At 48.0% G+C, this 21640-nt stretch overlaps 1 protein-coding gene and 1 long non-coding RNA gene across 6 annotated transcripts; one reads left to right on the top strand and one right to left on the bottom strand.

Annotated features, from left to right (window-relative positions):
- Positions 1–2718: 2718 nt before the first annotated feature.
- On the bottom strand, positions 2719–15129 carry LOC144282283 (uncharacterized). Of its 5 annotated transcripts, none has more exons than XR_013350674.1 (4): positions 14959–15129; positions 10983–14345; positions 6181–6272; positions 2719–4845 (listed from the first exon to the last, which is right to left on the bottom strand). It is a non-coding gene; the product is annotated as an uncharacterized LOC144282283 (long non-coding RNA). The 5 variants fall into 5 exon arrangements; XR_013350676.1 differs by having other exon boundaries at positions 10983–13968; XR_013350677.1 differs by having other exon boundaries at positions 10983–11068.
- A 1170-nt stretch (positions 15130–16299) lies between these two features.
- Positions 16300–20884, top strand: DUSP6 (dual specificity phosphatase 6). Its single transcript, XM_077845768.1, has 3 exons — positions 16300–17249; positions 17833–18270; positions 19333–20884. Exons 1-3 carry the CDS (start codon positions 16850–16852, stop codon positions 19638–19640), a joined length of 1146 nt encoding a protein of 381 aa, XP_077701894.1. The 5' UTR covers positions 16300–16849; the 3' UTR covers positions 19641–20884.
- The last annotated feature ends 756 nt before the right edge of the window (positions 20885–21640 follow it).

Here is a 21640-nt window from a genome sequence, read left to right as displayed (position 1 = left end):
AAGTGTGTTGGGGTTGAGAATATGTTTCCTGAATCTCATTCACCAAACTTTCCTGTGAGTGTGTGGTTTTTTTGTTTGTTTGTTTGTGTTCTTTTTTTTTTCCTCACCGCAATAGGATTGGATATAGTCACTCTTTTCTCAGATCGACTGCTTCTGCCCAGCATGGGGTGGAGAACCAGGACGACAGACAGTGGCTTTTCCCATATATCCACCCTACTATTTACAAACCTACTTCCTGATCTCCATCTTATTATCCCCAATGGTATCTTATACCTTCATTATGTCCTTACCTCCCATTTCACTTACAGTGATTTCCTCGATACGTACTTGTGATAGAGTCAGTTCAGAGTAATATTCAAAATCCTTTTGATTCAGGTCATCGTGTAAAATATGTATCTTGTAATCAGCAGCTAAAGAGCATCAGCTGCCCAGAGCAATGTGATGGTTGGGGAGTGTCAACAAGACCCTTTGCTGTCATAAGTCTTCCCCAGCCTGAGAAAGAGAAGTCGAGGGACTTTTTCACTTCTCTGTTTAATGGGCCAGCTCATCTCCTCTCATGGAGGGAACTGGGGGGTGATGATAAAAGCTTGTAGATGCTTGGTGCCATCACCCTTCCCTTTCCGCTTGGGCAGAAGGCAGGTCCTGCGAATGCTTGGTGAGGAGGTTAGGGATGTTATCTTAATGAGCTAAAATTCCTCAGAAGGTTTGCATAGATAATAATGGCTGAGGCAGAGCTTAAGACAAACAACCCTTCTGGGATTAAAACAAAACAAAAACCAGGGCTCTTTAACCCTGAGCAATTCTAAGGAGTGAGAGCAGTTTTAATTAGGACAGGAGATTTAGAATGAGTTGAGAAGGAAAAGTCAGGCAGCGGTGAGTTTTGCCTCAGAATGTGCTTTGGGAGTTATCAAGTGTCTCTTGGCGTTTTCTGTTCGAAAGTAATGATTGATTAATGGTATTTAAGTTCAGTGGCTACAATGAACGTAATATTTTGGTCAAAAGTAAGATGTCAAAAATAAGATAGGATTTTTATTTTACTGATTTTTTTTTTTTTTTTTTTTTTTTGGCAATCAAAGATGGGTAAGGAATGTGAATAGAGGGCAGCTCAGCGGTTTAGTACCGCCTTCGACTTGGGGTGTGATCCTGGAGACCCTGGATCAAGTCCTGCGTCGTGCTCCCTGCATGGAGCCTGCTTCTCCCTCTGCCTGTGTCTCTGCTTCTCTCTCTCTCTCTCTCTCTCTCTCTGTCTCTCATTAATAAATAAATAAAATCTTAAAAGAAAAGAATATGAATAGATGGTTCACAGGAAAGGCAATCGTACAGCTTTTAAATACACAAAAAGATGCTCTCCCTGACTCTTAATAAGAGAGATGCACAGTAAAGTCACCACGGGAGGGGCGCCTGGGTGGCTCAGTCGGTTAGACGTCTGCCTTTGGCTCAGGTCACGATCCTGGGGTCTTGAGATCGAGCTCCACATCCAGCTCCCTCACCCACTGACCCTGCCCCCTGCCCCCCGCCCCCCGCCCCCCCACTCATGCTATCTCTCTCTTGCCTGCACCCACTCTGTGCACTTTTTCAAATAAATAAATAAAATCTTAAAAAAAAATTACCACGAGATATTGATATTCATCTATCAGATTGGCAAGATATCTGAAAGCACGCTGTGTCAGTAAGCTATGGGGGAAAAACATCACTGGTGGGAATGCAAACTTGTACAATCTCTGATTGGGGGGTCTGGGTGAGAGCTAGCAACATTATAAACTCATATACTCTGACCGAGCAATTGCACTTTTAAGAATGTATCCTGCAGATATACTCACGTAGAAAGGGGATAAATGTGTACAAGACTGTATTCAGTGCAGTCATTGCTTGCAGTAGCAAAAAAGATCCTGCACAACTTCAATACCTGTTGATGGGAAGATTAGGCCACGCGTGCCCATGCAATGGAATACTACGTAGCCATTAACAAGAACAAGGGAAAAAAAAAAACAAGAACGAGGAAGCTCTATGTTTCCTGATATGAACCCATCTCCAAAATGTGTTCGGTGAAAACTCAACCTGCACCCCTGTGTGTTTACGCTGCCACAGTTCTGTGATGAGAACATCAATAATACTAAATGTGTACGCGTATACAGGGGCAGACTCTGGGCAGGTACCCAGAAACTAGTTAACAGTGGTTGGCTCTAGAGAGAAGAGCTAGATAGCTGGGAGGGCCGACCTCTACAGTATATCACTTCTTCCCTTTGGAATTTTACTCCACGCACAAGTATCACCTGTCCGTATTGAACTCACTAATGCTTTCTTCTCTTTTCAAGAGAAAAAAACACTCTGTAACACATGGAGACATTCAGGAGGGGGCTCTCATCTAATGCAGGGAGAACTGCTCCCTGTAGTTCCAAATCCGCCGACAGGAGCATACACATTGTTGTTGTTTTTAAGTAGACTTTGTTTTTTAGAACAGCTTTAGGTTTATATCAAAACTGACCAGGAAGTCCAGAGATTTTTTTTTTTAATATTTCCCATCCCCACTCATGCACAGCCTGCCCCATTACCCACATCCAGCACCAGCATGGTGTTGATGAGCTTATATCAACATAACTTATCATAATTGATGAGCTTACATAGACACATCATTGTTACCATAATTGATGAGCTTATATCAACGCATCATTATCACCCACAGTCTGCAGTTTACATAACGGTTCACTCTTGATGGTGTACTTTCTGTGGATTTTGACAAATGTATAATGAGACGTATTCACCATTACAGTATCACATAGAATAGTTTCACTGATTCAAAAATTTTCTGTGTTCCACCAATTCATCGCCCCCTCCCACTAACCATGGGCAGTCACTTGATTTTTTATTTTATTTTATTTTTTTTATTATCTCCATAGTTTTGCTTTTCAAGAGTGTCCTATAGTTGGACTCACAGAGTATACAGGTTTTCAGGTTGGCTTCTTTCACTTAGCAATACACTTATAAGTTTCGTCCATGGCCTCTCATAGCTTGATAGCTCATTTCTTTTTAGTGCTGAATAAGATTCCATTGGATGAATCACACTTTATTTATCCATTCACCGACCCAAGGACGTCTTGGTTGCTTCTAAAGTTTTGGCAATTTTGAATAAAGCCACTATAAACATCCGTGTGCAAATTTTTGTGTGAACATGTCTTCAACTTTTTGGGTGAAGACTGAGGAGCGTGACTGCTGGATCATATGATAAGGGTATGTTTGATTTTGTTAGGAATTTGCCAAACTGTCTTCTAGAGTGATCGCACCATTTTGCATTCCTACTAGCAACATAGGAGAGTTTGTGTTGCTCCACATCCTCACCAGCTTCTGGTGATGCCAGCGTTCTGGATTTTGGCCCTTCTAATAGGTGTGCAGTGGCATCTCATTGTTGGTTCAATCTGCATTTCCCTGCTGACATTGGATGTGAAGAATCTCTTCATATGCCATCTGTATATCTTCTTTGGAAGGTGTCTATTAAGGTCTTTAGCCCATTTTTTAATCAGGTTGTTCATTTTCTTACTGCTGAGTTTCAAGTTAGGTAACAGTCCTTTCTCAGATGTGTCTTTTGCAAATATTTTCTCCCAGCCTGTGGCTTGCACCTTCTTTCCTTCCTTCCTTCCTTCCTTCCTTCCTTCCTTCCTTCCTTCCTTCCTATTTTTAAAAATTTTTTTCCTTCCTTTATTTGTTTTTTTTTCAGAAGTGAATGTCACCTTGCTAATTAAATTAGCAAATGGCTACATTATTAACAAATGGATAAATCTTTTCTACTTTCCCTTCATAACTGACTCTTTGTTGTCAGCACAGCTATGTTTCTAGTTTTTTTCCTGGAGCCCTTTGTAGTAAAGGAATCTAACGAGTAATGGACGAGTAGGTGTAAAGGCAGACTGTGATATTGTGATATTTTTAACTGCCCTTAGAATATGATCTATTTGTATAAGGATTAAAAATAATTCTTCTTCTGTGATTTGTAATCTCTCAATTGCTTTGGCACAAAGTTTACCAGTAAGTTTTCCAAGAAGTGTATATTAGGAGAGAACCAATGAATTAGAATAATTTATTGTACCAGAGCAAATACTTCATTAAAGAGAAGTCAGGTGAACATACCTGAGAAAGAAGCATTTATTATCTTCTCTTTATGTGTTCCTGACATGTCTCCTTGCTGTATCACTCTGCAACCACTTGGTTGTCATATATAAAGGGAAGGACTCTGGATGGATGGACTATCACGTCAGTCACCCAACATGACCAGCCTTTTGGATCTGGAACTTTGAATTGTCCTAATAGCATGCCGGATGCTACCTTTGTAATATTCTCTCTTATGTCACAATCCCACCTGTTAGCTCTTGGAAGGGAGTGTCTCAGTGTGATTTATCTTCCTATCCTTCAGAATATCTTGCACCAACTCAGCAGGTAGCCCGAGCATGGACTTTTTAAAAGGTAGAAGACAGGGGCGCCTGGGTGGCTCAGTGGTTGAGTATCTGCCTTCGACTCAGGTCATGATCCCGGGGTCCTGGGATCGAGTCCTGCATCAAGTTCCTCACAGAGAGCCTGCTTCTCTTGTCTCTGCCTCTCTCTCTGTGTCTCTCATGAATAAATAAATAAAATATTTTTTTAAAAAAAGGTAGATGACAAAGTGATTTTGGCAAAATTTCAAGCATTTTCTCACTAGTGCTTTCTGTGATAGATACCCATGATACTTTTCCAAAGAGAGGAGAGAGTTCTGGTGCAGTCCAGGGTGGTGAATTGGAGATCTAGTTGTGGGAAAGGGCCGGGCAGCAGGTGGAAAGGGTATGGCCAGGTGCCCTTTGCTTTGAGGACAGACTCCGAGACCTAGAAGGTGAGCACAACCTGAAAGCCTCATGCCCAGCTCTCCAGTTGAACAGCCCTGTGTCACCCCATCCCTGAACATTGGATGCTCCCCACCCCCACTGCCACAACACGCATGATAGGAGCAGCACTCCTTACACTTTTGTTTGTAATGAAAAACGACGAGGTGACAGGCTTTCTTTACAAAATGTCACTTCTGCAGCCAAACATGTTGCAGTGGCATTTTCATCCTAAAGGTAAGGGCCGCTTTTATCAGAAATACCACTTCCTGGGCTGTGAGCCCCTGAAACTAACTGCTGCAGCCTCCTCCCTCCAGGAAGCGCTTCTGATGCTTTCATCGGCCTTCAGCTTTACTGGGGGGCTGGAATTTTATTTTATTTTTTTTAAGTAGGCTTCACCACAGGGCTTACACTCACAACTCTGAGATCAAGACCTGAGCTGAGATCAAGCGTCGGACGTTTAACCAACTGAGCCACCCAGGCGCCTGGGAGGCTGGAATTTTTATAACAAAAAGTAAGAGGCAAAAGGCAGTTCCTCTCCGGGAGCGGAATTATAGCAGTGGCATTTAGAATAACATTGCCCCCTCTTTCCTGGCTACGATTATAAGCATCTCACAGACCTCCCAATGTGAGGGAAGGTAAGTATTTTGTCATCTTCTATTAATAGGGAGGGGTTCTGAGTCACAGAGGGCTAAGTGATTTTTCTAGCCCCAGAAATAAGGGAAATAAAACGAAGCAGGATGGTGAGTACATTATTTTAGGAACAGGACGCCTGTGGTATGCTATAGCATCATTTTCCTGGACAATTGCAACTGCTTTGTAATTGGCTTTCCTGCATCTGGTTTTTCTCTCCCCTGCAGTCTACTCACTTCTTTGTTATCAGAATCATACTCTGAAATCATGTCACACCCTTGTATAAATATCTTTGATGACTTCTCGCTGCCTAATGAAAAATGCCAAACTCCTTAGCCTTAGCATCCAAAGCCCATTATCATCTGGCTTGAAACGATGTTTCTTATGTGTTTGCTGCTCTGTGCCCTCCATGAAGTTGTCATGCACGTCCGTGGCTCCAAGCCTTTGCTCATGTCACCTGTCTCTCCAGCCTAGAGTGCCTTTCTTCTACTGCCCCTTCTGGGTGGGGGGAGGGGGGATCGGCTTATCCATGGGGATCTAACTCAGATACTGTCTTCTCTGGGACACTTCGTAACATCCAAGGCCCATGAGCCATGTCCTCCTTTTGCTCCCCTCTCCATAGCACTTCCCTTCTGCTGCAACGACCCTATTTATCACTACATTCTAGCTACCTGGACATGAGTCTAACCCAGCCACTCAGACTTACTTTTTGTGACACCAGGGTCTGACTCTGATCTCCACGTGTCCCCAGCAATCATTTCAGTTCCAGACACATGGCGGGTGCTCAAGAACTTGATGCTGTTTTCAAGAGAAACATTCTTATCAGGTCAATCCACAGGCGGTTCTGGGTACAGTTGCAGGCCTCGTGCAAAGAAACCAGGGTGCGTGACAATTCAAGAATCGAGCTCTCAAGGGCAATCAGGTTAGTTATGTTTAACATTGCATTCTTCTGTTACGCAGTTCTGACGTTTGTGCGTAGAGGTAACCGTCCAAAACATTTCTATACTTCTTGCCTAGAGCTGACAGGTGAGCAACCTGGCTGACTGGGATATCATTCGGAGCTTTCCAAAGTCTACCCACCTGTATGAGCCATTCCTGGCTGCTGGATTATAAGACAGTTATTATAAGACAGATTATAAGACCTCTCTCCAGGCATTCTGAATCAGGGTCCTTGAATTAGAGGCCTGCGAGGCCTGTGAACAGTGAGCAAGTACCCCCAGGGTGTTCCTCAACATTTGAGACCCTCTGGTCTGGCTGGAAACCTCCCCCTAGGCAAGTGGATTGATGGGGAACAGGTGCTGTAGACCCGTGTAAGCCACTGGTTTTGAGCTCAGGTTGCACATGAGAATTCCCTGGGGGATTTTTGAGCCCTACCCATACCTGGGACTCCCCATCCTCTTACATCATTTAAATCAGAATTATGGAAGACAGGATTTGGGCATTATATCTTTTGGACCCTTTGCTTCTGAACCACTTTGGTGATACAATAAATGTCAGATTCCTTTGATAAAAATCACAGGTCTCTAGTGGTTAGGGCTCCTGTTTACGTCACACTCCTCACTGCACTCAACCTCACTCTCACTATAGAAATAAATCTCATACCAAGTTTAACAAGTAAAAAATTACGTTTCAGCAGCTAAGGACAGTTCATGCAAACTGTGTGTGGCTGGGGAAAGGTTTTTCTCTCTACCCTCGGTGCTTTGACTACCAGCACATTGCATGAGAGGGTCGTCCTAAAGGAAAGGCAGCAATGTTCCCAAATCAAAATCAGCAGAGTTTATAATCTCATGGGGGCAGGATCCTGGTGAAATGGGGGAGGGAGCGGTTTGCAGGGTCCAGGGCTGGAGGCTGCTTGGTTACACACGGAAGTGGGCTGCAAGATCGAGGGTCCTAGCACACTTCCTCTGACAACCACCAATTCCAGTAATAGAAATATATATATATTTTTAGAAATAATTTTTAAACATTTTTTATGTGAAACCGAAACAACAATGACCAAAAAACCCAAACTCTTCTGGTCACTAAGTGGAAGGTGTTCATACATATTAAAGAATGTCCCAGCTAAGTATCTGTTCCTAAAGCATTAGAGTGCTACAGGACTTACTACCACCTTACTTAAAAGTAAATTACCACAGGGACAATAAGTCAGAGAAATCCCATCACAAAGGCTTTTCCCCTGAGAAATGGTTAGGCACAAGGTCAAGAGAGGGGAAAGGGGGGTGTGGGGGGTGTGACTTAGCAAGCATTTAGACTTTGGGGGTTCAGGTAGAGAATCCGAAAGTTCTGGTAGGTGCAGAAAAACCCCACGGGACTACACCAAAAGCTGCGCACTCCTCAGGTGTTTAACAAAAATAACCTTGGAACCATACATGTGCAAAAATCATTACGGAAATTGTGCCTGGCAGCTGGTCTGTCTCCTTAGGGCTAGGGGTGTTCCTATAATGTGTCCTCCAGCACAGCACCCTTCCCCCACATATGGAAGATTCCTTTCCATCTACTGAACCCTGGCTCTCATACCTAGCTCTGACCCACTACCGTTCCCTCCTGCACCTGAAAAGCTCCTGCTGGGCAGGAACTCAAATGGGGGGAATGGAACCTACCAGAAGATGAAGTTTCTTTCTTTCTTTCTTTCTTTCTTTCTTTCTTTCTTTCTTTCTTTCTTTCTTTCTTCTCTTTCTTTCTTTCTTTCTTTCTTTCTTTCTTTCTTTCTTTCTTTCTTTTTCTTTCTTCCTTCCTTCCTTCCTTCCTTCCTTCCTTCCTTCCTTCCTTCCTTCTTTTCTTTCTTTCTTTCTTTCTTTCTTTCTTTCTTTCTTTCTTCTTTCTTTCTTTCTTTCTTTCTTTCTTTCTTTCTTTCTCTTTCTTTCTTCTTTCTTTTTAATTTTTAAAAGATTTTATTTCTTTGACAGAGAGAGACAGAGAGAGAGAGCAGCAGCAGCAGCAGGGGGAGGGGCAGAGAGAGGGGGAGAGGGAGAGGGAGAAGCAGACTGCCCACTGAATGTGGAGCCCAACGATGCAGGGCTCGATCCCAGGACCCTGAGATCATGACCTGAGCCGAAGTCAGACGCTTGACCGCCTGAGGTACCCAGGTGTCCCAAAATGAGGTTTCTTAGATGCAAGGAGGTCTTAAAAGCTTGGGGACGCAGTAGAGAAACAGGTTCGGAGACAGAGAAGCCAGATCACGGAGAGATGGTGGTTACATCGTTGGGGCAGGTAAACTCCCAATCCCCCCCTTGCAGGACATGAAGCTAACAGGGCGAGCCTGCGGGGCGCCTGGGTGGCTCTGTCACTTAGGCCCGGGACTCTTGATTTTGACTCTGGTCATGATCTCAGGGTCGTGGGATCGAGCCCTTCATTGGGCTCCACACTCAGCACAGAGTCTGCTTATCCCTCTCCCTCTGCTCCTCCTCTGCTCTAACTCTAAATAAATAAGATCTTAAAAAAAAAGAAAGAAGGAAAAGAAAAAAAGAAAAGAAAATAAAGAAGAAGAAGACAGGACTGGCCTGAGCTGGCAGTGATGGGGGGTGGGATGGGAGACATCCAGGTCTCAACACACCAAGAAACTGCCATTTGTGGGCTCTTTACATCACTAGCTAAGGGGATGGTAAAGCAACTGACTCTTCTCAAAATGTCATTTTTCAAGATCTTGTATGGCTATTTTTTCTATTCCTGAGAACAAACTGACAGTGTAGTGTTTTTTTGCTATGTGACCCCCTTTCAGCCACATACTAAAAACAGGTAACTGCCAATGAATTAGTACTGTTTCAGGACCCTTCCTACCCCTTTCCAAATGGAAGTCATGTACTACCCTAGGCCTGTAATATAGTGTTCCCATTTGACAGATGAGGACACTGAGGCGGGGGGATTATGTGATTTCCCCCAGGATCACACAATTAGACAACTGGCGAGCCAGGATTAGAATCCAGGTTGGTCTGACTCCAGAACTCTCGGTCTTGACCAGCAAAATAAAATTTAACAAGTCATGTAGAAGCTGCCATTTTATAACTGGTTGAAAATTTTTTTTAATTGGTTGAATTCTTTTTTTAAATTTTTTATTTATTTATGATAGTCACACACACACACACACACACAGAGAGAGAGAGAGAGAGAGAGAGGCAGAGACACAGGCAGAGGGAGAAGCAGGCTCCATGCACCAGGAGCCCGACGTGGGATTCGATCCCGGGTCTCCAGGATCGCGCCCTGGGCCAAAGGCAGGCACTAAACCGCTGCGCCACCCAGGGATCCCTAATTGGTTGAATTCTTAACAGGCTGCACGGGGTCATGCTTTAGGGCTAGTCCTATCGATCAGGGGAGCAAAACATACTCACTCGAGAGGCTTTCAAGGAGATGCGAGTTTGGACTCCAGTGTAATTACCTGATATGTGAGTCCAGCCTTCCCCACTATGAAACCATGGCAATTGTGTATCTGCTTGGCAGGGTTATCATGGTAGTAGTTAGATCTGATATATTCAAAGCTTGAGGTGGAATAAATTGTAGCCATTATGGTTTGTGTCTTTTTTTCTCTCCTCCCTCTCCTCCTCCTCCTCCTCCTCCTCCTCCTCCTCCTCCTCCTCCAAGGATACATCCAAATACAACTTTTGTAATTAACCCACCAAGTGGCCTATAGCCCTACTGCTTAGACTGGAGTTTGGAGGCCCTTGGGGTTCTCTCAATATGGTCTGGAGGATCTGAGAGTCCTTAAATTCGATAAACTAAGCTAAAGCAGGCCTTGTATTGGGGACACACACAGCCATTTTCACTGATCGCTGAGGCAAAAAGGACTGACAGGAAATAGTGCCTACTTAGAGAAATAATTCCTTCTCTTACACAACAGCTATTTGTATTGCTCACACCTGCGTAAATAAAGGAACACAAGATGAGGAGAAAAGTCACCAGAGGAACCACGGCCCACACAGGCACAAGGCAACTATTCTGCATGTAGATGAAGCATGGCTAATGCCCAAGAAGCTTCCATGATGCTTCATGACATGACGGGGGAGCTTCTGGAAAGACGGCTGCACGTAGTTCCCTGCCCCCTGGAAGGCAACGTTAAGCCTAATTTCCCGCTCCAGGTATTGCTAGGCTTCGGAACTAATACAACGGGAAGCAAGAGGTCATTGTTCCTTTACCTTTATTTTTTATTTTTTTTTTATTTATGATAGTCACAGAGAGAGAGAGAGAGAGAGAGAGAGAGAGAGGCAGAGACACAGGCAGAGGGAGAAGCAGGCTCCATGCACCGGGAGCCCGATGTGGGATTTGATCCCGGGTCTCCAGGATCGCGCCCTGGGCCAAAGGCAGACGCCAAACCGCTGCGCCACCCAGGGATCCCACATTGTTCCTTTTCCAAACAACAATGACAGTAACAAAGCCTCAGTGACGACTTCTTACATAGACATTTACGATAGACACTTTTAGATTTCTTTTTGAAAATAAAAGATATGAAGGAAGAATCAGTGAATCACTGGAAAGACGGTGACAAAAGCATCTGAAAGAAGAAATCAACATTAGTACCTTTAAATGAACTTCTTTGCGAGACTGTCCAGCTTCAACAGAATATTCTGGATTACGTCTCCATGGGCCCCGGAATGTAAACCGACCTGCAATCCATCGGGTGATGGGGAAACAAAAACACAGAAAAGTTGATGAAGATTGTAATTTTTTTGAACAGCTTAGCCTGCTCGGGGCCTAGGTCTGAATTCCACAATAGTTTCTATTTTTCTTCAGGTCTGATCATCCCGGCAAGGTGTAAAAGTGCCATCTGGTTTGTCGGAAAGCTCCGGCCACTCCCCAGATGGGACTGTGGACGTGTGATTCCGGCACTGCTGCCGTCTAGCTACCTGTTAGTTGCTGTCTCACCTGGCCCGCCTCTCCCCCGGCCCCACACACTGTTTGGGAAAATCCTTAGCCTGTGCTTCCTACGACCCTGCAGCGCCTCACCCAGGGGCAAGCTGCTGGACTGCAAACCGGGCTCAGCAGTCATGGTATTTTCACTTGGGGCTCATATTTGCAACTCCCTTTGGTTATCCCTATGTACATACAGCCTAAAATGTGCAGAACGTGTTTCCTTTTGTCAGTCCTTTGGGCCTCTTGGGTTCCACATTTCCTGCTGTTCAGACATAACTTGCTGTCTTTTTGAGGCACCTGCCAGGAGAGCTCAGCTTGAGTTTTGTGAACCCCATACGCCCCTTAAAGCCAGACTATGTCAAGCATGATTCTCAACCGCAGTGAAATTCTGTTGTGAGATTTAGCTGCTCAGAAAGCCACTGGCTGTCAGGTGGTGAAGGCTCCTTGGGACTTCTAAAAGTGAGTAGTGAATATGTCACAAGACTACATTTGGAGTCAGAACTTCCAAAACGCTCTCTCCTTACTAACAGAAAACTGTTTAACTATTTTCACATGATGTGTTAATCGATGTTATTGTATTCACAGAGATTACGCCAAGAAGATTAAAGGGCATGCTAATGCTTTTGGGGTCTAGTAAACCACGAGTGTCCTCAAACACAGGAAAATTTCTGCAGAGTTGGAATGCTTCTCCAGCAGGCAAGCTAACATTCGTGAGCAAAAGACTTACTTTTAGGGAGCTTTCCAAGGGGACCCACCTGATGCAAGAATTCAAGCATGGGTGCTTGGTGCATAGCACAAATACATACACACAGAGAAGTTAGGATGTGTAACAACGCTTCTGTGCTCTTATGAGGAGTAAGAGATGACCGGCTTTGCTCCCCGGTCTGGAAACACAGTTCTCTGGGTATGAATGATACCCTCAGCAGGGAGCTGGGGCCTCCGGAAATCAGGAGGCCTGTGGTCCTTCCTGATGCTAGAACTTTTCTGAGCTCTTTTTCCTAAGACCCTGGGCAACAGGGCCAGGATGATGAGGTTCAAGGCAAGATCACCAGCAACAGGGTGTCCGCTTTCTGCAGAACCAAGCCAGTTGAGTTTTAAAAACATCATCTTTCGAATACTCATTTTGTGCCCTATACTTTTTGTGTGTCTCTAATCCTCCTTGTCCTGTGATGAAGGTATAACATTTCCTAATTTTACATACTGCTGAACACCCTTCTTTGCTTTGTTTTTCCCTACAGTACTTTTACTTCCTAATGTATTGTATAATTATTCTGGTTATTGTCTGTCTTCACTAGAATGTAAGCTTTGAGGGGTGGTGGTGGTATTCTTGCCTCTTTTATTCCCTACTGATTTCCGGGAGCCCAGAAAAAATAAGTGAATGAATGAATGAATGAATGGAGGCCCAGAGAAGCTAAGTGATTTTCCCCTTAGCTTAGTGAGTGGCAGAGCTAAGGTGGGAACCCAGGCCCATGTGCTGAGCCGACATACTCGATTAGTAATGGCAGTTGTTAGGATTCGACAAACTCCAAGGAAGAAAAACATGAAGTATTTAGTGAATGGCTGACTAATGAAGACGTGCATGCAGAGAAAACCCAATGTAAAAGGAGCGGGGGATAGGAGTCTAACTTTTGATCTTTGACATTTATGGGGAAGGTGCGACAGAGAGTATGTGAAGCTGGAAAAGCCTACTGGTCAAAATTCAAAATGTAGAACTGAATCCTTCAAATTTTGGCACGGCACTGTTCAGTGCGCAGCCTCCAGGGTAAGCTGTGAGATGTGTATGTGGTCAACCTTACTGGTCTGTACAGGGTCTGGCCTCAAATCCTGACCCCATTGTTTGTTACTGTATGACTTCATACAAATTCCTTAATCTTTGTGAATGGGGATGATTTACATGGGTTTTCTGAAGACTGACCAAAATTATGCAAGTAAAGACTGAAATCAAGACCCAGCCTTTCAAGCAGTAAATGCCCAATTTACATATCATTTCTACTCTATCAATTTGGTGTGGTGGGGAAACAGGGTGTTTTAAAAGCGGATCAGTTAGGGAGAAGTTAGGGAGCTGGGTACATTGTGTTAACCATGTTAAAGGATTTGGACCCCGGTCTGTAACAGCACCTACTTTGCTCCACAGCTGAATTGGGACGGATTAAACGACCTAGGGCAGTCCCTCAGAGGGCTTCTCTGTAGACCAGGGAGTTCTGGGAGGGCTGTTAGGCAGGCCCTCCAAGGGCATCTAGATATGGACTCAGAACACTGCAGGTTGGGAATCCAGAACGATAAAAACATCAATAGCTGAAAGCACATCAACATCATGCTAGGGCATTTCATCCATTCAACCACCACAGAGATCCTATAAAGCAAATATTTTTATTATCTTCATTATGCCACGTGGAAGACGCAGTTCACAACAGATTTAACCAAGGGTCCATCCACATTCTAGGAAGTGACAGGGGCCCAATTTCAACCCTGGCCGCCCCACTCCAGCGGCCCCTTATGCTGCCCTTCTTAGAACCCGGTGGTCAGAATGCAATTTTATAAAATGTGCTGAGAAGCACCGACATTCCGTTGCCGTAGGGTTCAGATCCACCCTCAGGTTTGAGGAGCGTTGCAATTATCCTCCCAAATCTACCGCCAGGTTCAGGTGAGGGAACTTGAAAAAAAAAAAAAAAAGGTTTTATTTATTCATTCATGAGACAGAGGCAGAGGGAGAAGCAGGCTCCCTGCGGGGAGCCCCATGTGGGGCTGGATCCCAGCACCCCGGGATCACGCCCTGGGCCCAAGGCAGGCGCTCAACCGCTGAGCCACCCGGGTAAGGCCGCTTTTTAAGCAGCGAAGTAACCGCGGATTCCCCAGTCTCTTCTGCTGGAGGCCCCGGGGCCGAGGCCTGTGTGGTTCGCGGGTCCGCAGCTGGGCGCCCTGCCGCGCCCCCAGGTCCCAGCGCCCCAGACGTCCCGGGGCGCGAAGGCCTGTAACAGGTGGGGGCGGATCGGAGGCGTCAACTCCGGCGCAGGCCTCCTCCAGTTGGAGCTAGATACATCCAGTGAAAATACGGGAGTTTTGTTCCAAGGGATGCCCAAAAAAGGGAGAGCGCGCGGCAGCCCCCCCGCCCCCCGTCGTCACACACGCTCCTCCGGGGCGGCCCGCTCGCAGCGCAGCGCAGCGCGGCTCCAAAATTGGCAGCCCGGGCCTCGCAGCCGCCTTTTTTTAGCCTGCGTTCCCCCAAACCAGGGAAGAGGCGGGTGACTAAGAATGCAAATCGGAGCCGGGGCGTCCGCAGGCAGGCCCCGTGGGCGCGGGGCGTCTGGCTGGGGGAGACCCCGCGACCTCGGGTGCCCCGCGCTCGACCCGCTGGGGGGGCGGGGAGGGGCGCCGGGGGAGGATGCTCCCCGCCTCCCGGGCTGCGGCGGCGGCGGGACCCGGGGCGCCCCGTCTTCCGCCGGGGGGTAGGGAGGGGAGGCCGGGCTAGGGACGCCGCGCCCGCCGCACGCAGGTGGCTTTCCGCTCGGGAGGGGCCGGCCCGGCGCTTTTCTCTAACAATAGGGCCCCGCGCGCCGGGAATGCGCCCCCCGCCCCCGCCGCCGCGGCCCGCGCCCGCCCCGCCTCCATCCGGTGCCCGGCCCGCCCGGCGCTTCCCGGGTACCTGCTGCTCCCCTGCTGCTCCCCGCGGCGCCCAGCCCTCCTGGCGAGCCCGGGGGGCCGGGGGAGGTCTCGGCAGGCGCCCCGCCTCGCCCCTCGCCCACCCCAGGCCGTGACCGGACCCCGGACCCCGGACCCCTCCGCGGGGCCGCCCAGCGCCGCGCACCCCGGGGTGGGGGTGGGGGGCGGGGTGCTGGGCGGGAGCGCAACGCGCAGGCGCGCCCGGTGCTGCGCAAAGTGCCCGGCGCCCCGGGGCGGGGGGCGGGGGTGGGGGGAGCGCCTGGGTGGGACGGAAGGCTCCCCTCCGACGGGCCCCCCCGGCCTTGCGGGGGGCCCGCGCGCCCTACATGCACCGAGCCCAGGCAGCCCCGCCAGCCCGGCTCCTCTGTCGGAAGCCGAGCTTGCTGCCCAGAAATGATTAACGAGCGCAGCTCCCCGGCGCGCGGTGGGTGACCGCGGGAAGGCGGCGGGGGCGGGCGGGGCGGGGGGGGGCTTGGATCCCCGGAACAATGATGGCTCATAGCGCCCCAGGCCACTGGAGAGGAATAAAAACATCGGACTGGCCAACCAGTTTGTTTCTGCAGGCTCCACTGTTTAAAAGCAAAATAAAGTTAATTTAAATGCAATTTAAGACAAAACCCTTTCTCCCTATCATCTGGACAGCCAGGCATTTGTTTGTTTGCTTGCCTTAAAAAGCGTCGACAAAAATCCTAGTCTGTTTCGAAAAGATGTTGGATTAGCATTTAACACCTCATCGGTCACTAAAGCCCAGGCAGTTCACCAGCCCCAACACAGCCTCGGCTAAAAGAACATCAGAGCAAACAGAGCTGGGCTTTTTAAACGGGCAAACAAATGCCACACACCGCCGAGAGGGGGGAGGAGGGGGGTCCAGGCGAACTCCGGTCCAAATGAGTTTAAAGGGAATTAAAAAAAAAAAAAAAAAAAAGGAGGGGGTGGGGGAAAGCACAAGTTTTCTTAAAGCTAGCCTTGCAAGCCCAGGCGTCACGAACAAGGGCTTTTGTGCCTGCTAATTGCACCGTTTGTGCGCAAAAGTTCCGACGCGAAGTGTGAACTCTCAACAGAAGGAAACATGAGACAACCGGAGTGCCCCGGTTTCTGTGCCCTGCTCCTCCTCCGCCGCCGCCTCCTCCTCTCTCTCCTTCCTCCCGCCGAGCCCGCTGTTGCAGCTTGTTTGCACTGGGGCTTATCCGGAGCGGAAATTCCTTTCCGTTTTTGTGAATGACAAACTCATTAACAATTCATCAACACAACCTGTTCCAGCCGGCCCGTCCCCACGGCAACAGCCCCTTCCGCAGCGCGCTCATTGGCTGGCCGGGAGAATGTATCCATTGAGACGCTCGCTGTTTGTATCCATTGAGGAGCTGCCTCGCGCAGGGGGTGTGCGAGGGCTGAGTCCAGGGGCCAGTGAGCAAATCGAGGTTTGAATAATTCGAGGAGAGAGGCGCCCGGGCGGATTTGAGGTGCAGCCTTGAAGGGAGGGATTAGGAGCCGCTGGACTTTCTTTCTTTCTTTCTTTCTTTCTTTCTTTTTTTTTTTTTCCTTCCCTTCCCTCCCCTCTTAGTAGCAGGGAGTCCGAATTAATTGGATTTCATTCACTGGGGAGGAACAAAACTGTCTGGGCAGCTTCATTCAAAGAGATTCATTGACCCCGAGAGCGAGCGGCTGCAGCTGGGTGCGGAGGGAGCCGCGGCCCCGCGTGCCCCGCGTGCCCCGCGTGCCCCGCGTGCCCCGGCCGCTGCCCCGGGTGCGGGGAGGGCCAGGTGGAGGTAGCGCCCCGCTGCTCGGCGAGCGGCGGCTCCGCGCGGCGCGCCCGGCCTATGCCTGCCCCGAGGGCCGTCTGGTAGGCACCCGCCCTCCCCGGCAGCTCGACCCCCATGATAGATACGCTCAGACCCGTGCCCTTCGCGTCGGAAATGGCGATCAGCAAGACCGTGGCGTGGCTCAACGAGCAGCTGGAGCTGGGCAACGAGCGGCTGCTGCTGATGGACTGCCGGCCGCAGGAGCTGTACGAGTCGTCGCACATCGAGTCGGCCATCAACGTGGCCATCCCGGGCATCATGCTGCGGCGCCTGCAGAAGGGCAACCTGCCCGTGCGCGCGCTCTTCACGCGCGGCGAGGACCGCGACCGCTTCACGCGGCGCTGCGGCACCGACACGGTCGTGCTCTACGACGAGAGCAGCAGCGACTGGAACGAGAACACCGGCGGCGAGTCCGTGCTTGGGTTGCTGCTCAAGAAGCTCAAGGACGAGGGCTGCCGGGCCTTCTACCTGGAAGGTAGGCAGGCGCCGGGGGAGCCCCCCGGGCGCGGGGGAGGGTGATGGGGGAGGCCCGGGGTTGTGGGGTGCAAGTGAGGCCCGCTGCGCCCACGAGCAGCCTGGCGCAGGATCCACCCGCTTCCGGCCGCGGACACGCGTGGTTTCTTTCTAACGAGTTCCCCTGCCTCCACCTGTGCCTGCTTCCTACCGTTCGATTTTGAACTACGATTTGCAAGACAGCAGAGGCCCCTGGGCAAGGGGGACGGGGCGGGACGGGACGGGCCGGGGGAAGGAGGAGGGGGGGCTGGGCTGCAGATTTGCACCTCCTCGCCCCTCAAAAAAAAAAATTTTAGAAAAGTTGCCATTTTGTGCATTTCCGGATTGGAAAGCAGAAGGGTTTCCAGGGAAGGCGGGCCTGTTCGTTCCACTCCCCAGGGTGCACGTTTTTTTTAAGTGTCTCTCTCTCCTGCAGTTGGCTCGGGGTGGAGGGGGTTTCGGAGGGTGCTGTGGGGTGGCCCGCGCCCGCCCGGCTGCGGCTCTCGCAAGCTGTGAAAACTACTACGGGATCTCAGGTTACACGGTTGCTCTTCTCGCCCTGGCAGGTGGCTTCAGTAAGTTCCAAGCCGAGTTCGCCCTGCACTGCGAGACCAACCTGGACGGCTCGTGTAGCAGCAGCTCGCCACCGTTGCCAGTGCTGGGCCTCGGGGGCCTGCGGATCAGCTCCGACTCCTCCTCGGATATTGAGTCTGACCTTGACCGAGACCCCAATAGCGCGACGGACTCGGATGGCAGCCCGCTCTCCAACAGCCAGCCTTCTTTCCCCGTGGAGATCTTGCCCTTCCTCTACTTGGGCTGTGCCAAGGACTCCACCAACCTGGACGTGTTGGAGGAGTTCGGCATCAAATACATCTTGAACGTCACCCCCAATTTGCCGAATCTCTTTGAGAACGCAGGAGAGTTCAAATACAAGCAGATCCCCATCTCGGATCACTGGAGTCAAAACCTGTCCCAGTTTTTCCCCGAGGCCATTTCTTTCATAGGTGAGACTAATGAACCGTCCTTCCTCAAGACTTTTAAATGCAAAATTCCCAGCCATTCATCGAACCTAAGCTGTTAATCTTTCTTGCCGCTGGCTAGCCCGGCCGACTGCAGGTCTCTAATGTTACGGGGGTGGGGGTGGGTTCTTAATTCTGGTTCATCTTCTCGCCAAGAGGACGAAAAGTGCCTTTCGACTTGGCTGCAAACCACAGGTGTATTCGAAACGGCGTTTCTCGAGTCTTTGCATTCACTCATTTGAAAGCAGCCTGTGCATAATCGGGCAAGAGAATTTTCTCACAGTCTTTGGACTTGGGGAAGGCTAGATGAGAGATGAGAGTACTCCCTACGGACAGGCATTTTAGCATCGCTTTATAATTTTAAAAGCCCCGGGAGTTACAGTAGGATAGCGGGTTAGTTGTTGGAAACCCCTCTGAATGCTGGATGTTGTAATCCAGTTGAATGTTACTGTGATACCGGTTAACAGTGAGACAGTGGTAACCTGAGCCCAGCAGGAAGGACTGTGGGCTGGAAGCCTGGAGAAGCGAATCTCCAGGCATTGTAATGCATTTCCTATTACAAAGGAACTCATTTTCAGGCCATGTCGACATCCTGTTCCTCCTAATGGGCTGTCCCCTGTGACTTCCCTCTCTCTTTTAAAATGCCTGAATACCTCCATTGTTAGCTGCACAACAGTTGGAGAATAATTTAATAGACCCTTGCAGTCTGCTTGTCTGTATAAAAGGCATTCAAGACCATATTGCAGGGTTTCTGGTATTCACATGCTGAGGCAAAGAATGCACACATTAAGGATTTTTTTGTTGGCAGAAACTTAATACAAAAGCTGCCTTTTCAGAAAATATCTGAAATATGTAATTGTGCCCAGTGTACATGTTTTATCGCAATGATACATTTGCTGCTGCCTGCGGGGCTCAACTGCCACACACGAGTCTTTCTTCTTTCTTTCTTTTTTTTTTTTTCCTCCTAAATTCGGTTCTTAGGCTGATCATTCACAAAGAGTGATTTTTGGTCTACTGAAACCTTTGCTTTCCTTTTTGTGTTTACAGATGAAGCCCGGGGCAAAAACTGTGGTGTCTTGGTGCATTGCTTGGCTGGCATCAGCCGCTCGGTCACTGTCACTGTGGCTTATCTTATGCAGAAGCTCAATCTGTCAATGAACGATGCTTACGACATTGTCAAGATGAAGAAATCCAACATCTCCCCCAATTTCAACTTCATGGGCCAGCTGCTGGACTTCGAGAGGACGCTTGGACTCAGCAGCCCCTGTGACAATCGGGTCCCCGCGCAGCAGCTCTATTTCACCACCCCCTCCAACCAGAATGTCTACCAGGTGGACTCCCTGCAGTCCACGTGAAAGGCCCCACGCCCCTCGGTGGGATATGTCCGTTCCTTTAGCCGTTTCTCTTGGCAGCATCAGCTGGGCTGCTTTCTTTGTATGTGGCCCCAGGGGTCAAAATGACTCCAGTTGTCTGTATTAGACAAGGTTCCCAAATGTGGAATTGGTTATTACAATGGCAGAGATTTGCTCCACTCTTGTTGGAAGAACAGAACATGCTGTTAGATCCAGGCTGTAGGTTTGCTCCATACCTATGTGTACAGCCTACCCATGCAGGGACTGGAATTTGAGCGTTTTTCCAGGTATATAGGGTAGGACCAAATGGTAGGGGTAGGAGCGTGTGTTCTCTAGGGCCTTGTGTGACTGTTTTCCTTTTGCGTCTGGAACTGACTATATATTGTCTTCAGTGAAGACTGATTCAATTTTGCATATAGAGGAGCCAAAGAGAGGTTTCAGCTCTGTATTTGTAGTATCAGTTTGCAAAAAAACAAAAACAAAACAAAAAAACAAAACAAAAATAAATAATAATAAGTAAAATAAATCTGATACTCCATTTGATCATTGTAAATATTTGATCTTAAGTCACTTGACAGTGTTTGTTTGAACCGTGTTTGTTTTTTCTTTGATGGGTTTAAAAGAAATCATCCAAAGGGAGAAAGAGCAGTACGCCACTTCTGAAAACAAAACAAAAAAAAAAAATAGAAATGTTTGCTCTTTTCTAATCCAAAGGATCTATTTGCAGCATGCTCGACTTCACCAACTCTGAATGATGTTTTCATGGACACTGTTATCACTGAGACCTTGGTATGGTGCAGCCTTTAATCTCTTTCATATATCTTCCTTGTGATTTTTTTTTCCTCTTACTGTAGTTTGACTATGCCTTACCTTTGTAAATATTTTGGCTTGTGTTGTCTCAAAGGGGATATCTTGGAAAGACACCAAAATCATGGGCTCACTTTTTTTTTTCTTTTTAACTTCAGCTGTGCTAAACAGTATATTACCTCTGTACAAAAATTCTTCAGGGAGTGTCACCTCAAATGCAATACTTTGGGTTGGTTTCTTTCCTTTTTAAAAAAAAATTTGTATAAAACTGGAAGTGTGTGTGTGAGCATGGGTCCCCGTCTGATAGGTGAAGTGCATATGATTGTGAAAGGGAGAGTTAGGTCGCTCCATTATGTTCATGGTGTAAAGTTTTGAGCTGAAATTTATTATAAGAATGTAAAACCTTAAATTATTAATAAATAACTATTTTGGCTATCGAATGTATTTTTTCTTTTTTAAAATCTCTCCATAATTGTACCTACATGTGAAATGATACTGCGGAGGAATTTTTTTTTTGGGGGGGAGGAGTGCTAGTGGCTTGGAAAGTACTGTAGGAACAGTGGCACAGAGTTCCCAGGGTTTCAGCAGCCCCAGGAATGTTTTTCAGGTGTAGTTCATGAAATTAATCTTTTGCTTCAAGCAAAGATGACATCAGAGAGTGAACTGACTGTATTATGTGTCCTGATAATACTTTAGGGATACAGTTCTGGCTTAAGAAAATGGTAATGCTCTTGATGAAAAATGAAGCCATAGAGCACACCTTGTTGAGATAATAAGGTTTGGATATTCAGGACTTGTCATAAATGGGGGGAGGGTACCCGCAGAAGAAGAAGAATGGTGTTAACCTCTCTGCTTCTCTGTCAGGGTCTTCTACTCAGTAATACACATGCCAGGGAGAAAACGGATAATTCTCTTTCTGGTTTGTTCCTATGGCAATTCCACCTGCAAATGATCCTAGCGTCGGAATAACAAACGGACCAAGAGTGAGGACTCCCCTTGGCTCTCTCCTATACATGGCAAGGTATAGCTAAGCTTCACACTGAGCCTGGATGTGGGCCTTAAAATTTGACATTGGCACTTGGGATCAAGCTTTGCCAGTCCTGTTCTAATGTGCTTTGTGCTTCACTGGTTTAGTATGTGGGCCAGAAACCACTATTGAACCTTACTTAGGTCGAGGTTATTTTGAACAGTTCCTT

Source organism: Canis aureus, chromosome 13 (assembly GCF_053574225.1).
Source record: "Canis aureus isolate CA01 chromosome 13, VMU_Caureus_v.1.0, whole genome shotgun sequence".
NCBI classification, from domain to species: domain Eukaryota; kingdom Metazoa; phylum Chordata; class Mammalia; order Carnivora; family Canidae; genus Canis; species Canis aureus.
Note: the sequence above shows the minus strand (reverse complement) of the source record. Positions and strands in the feature narration are given on the sequence as shown.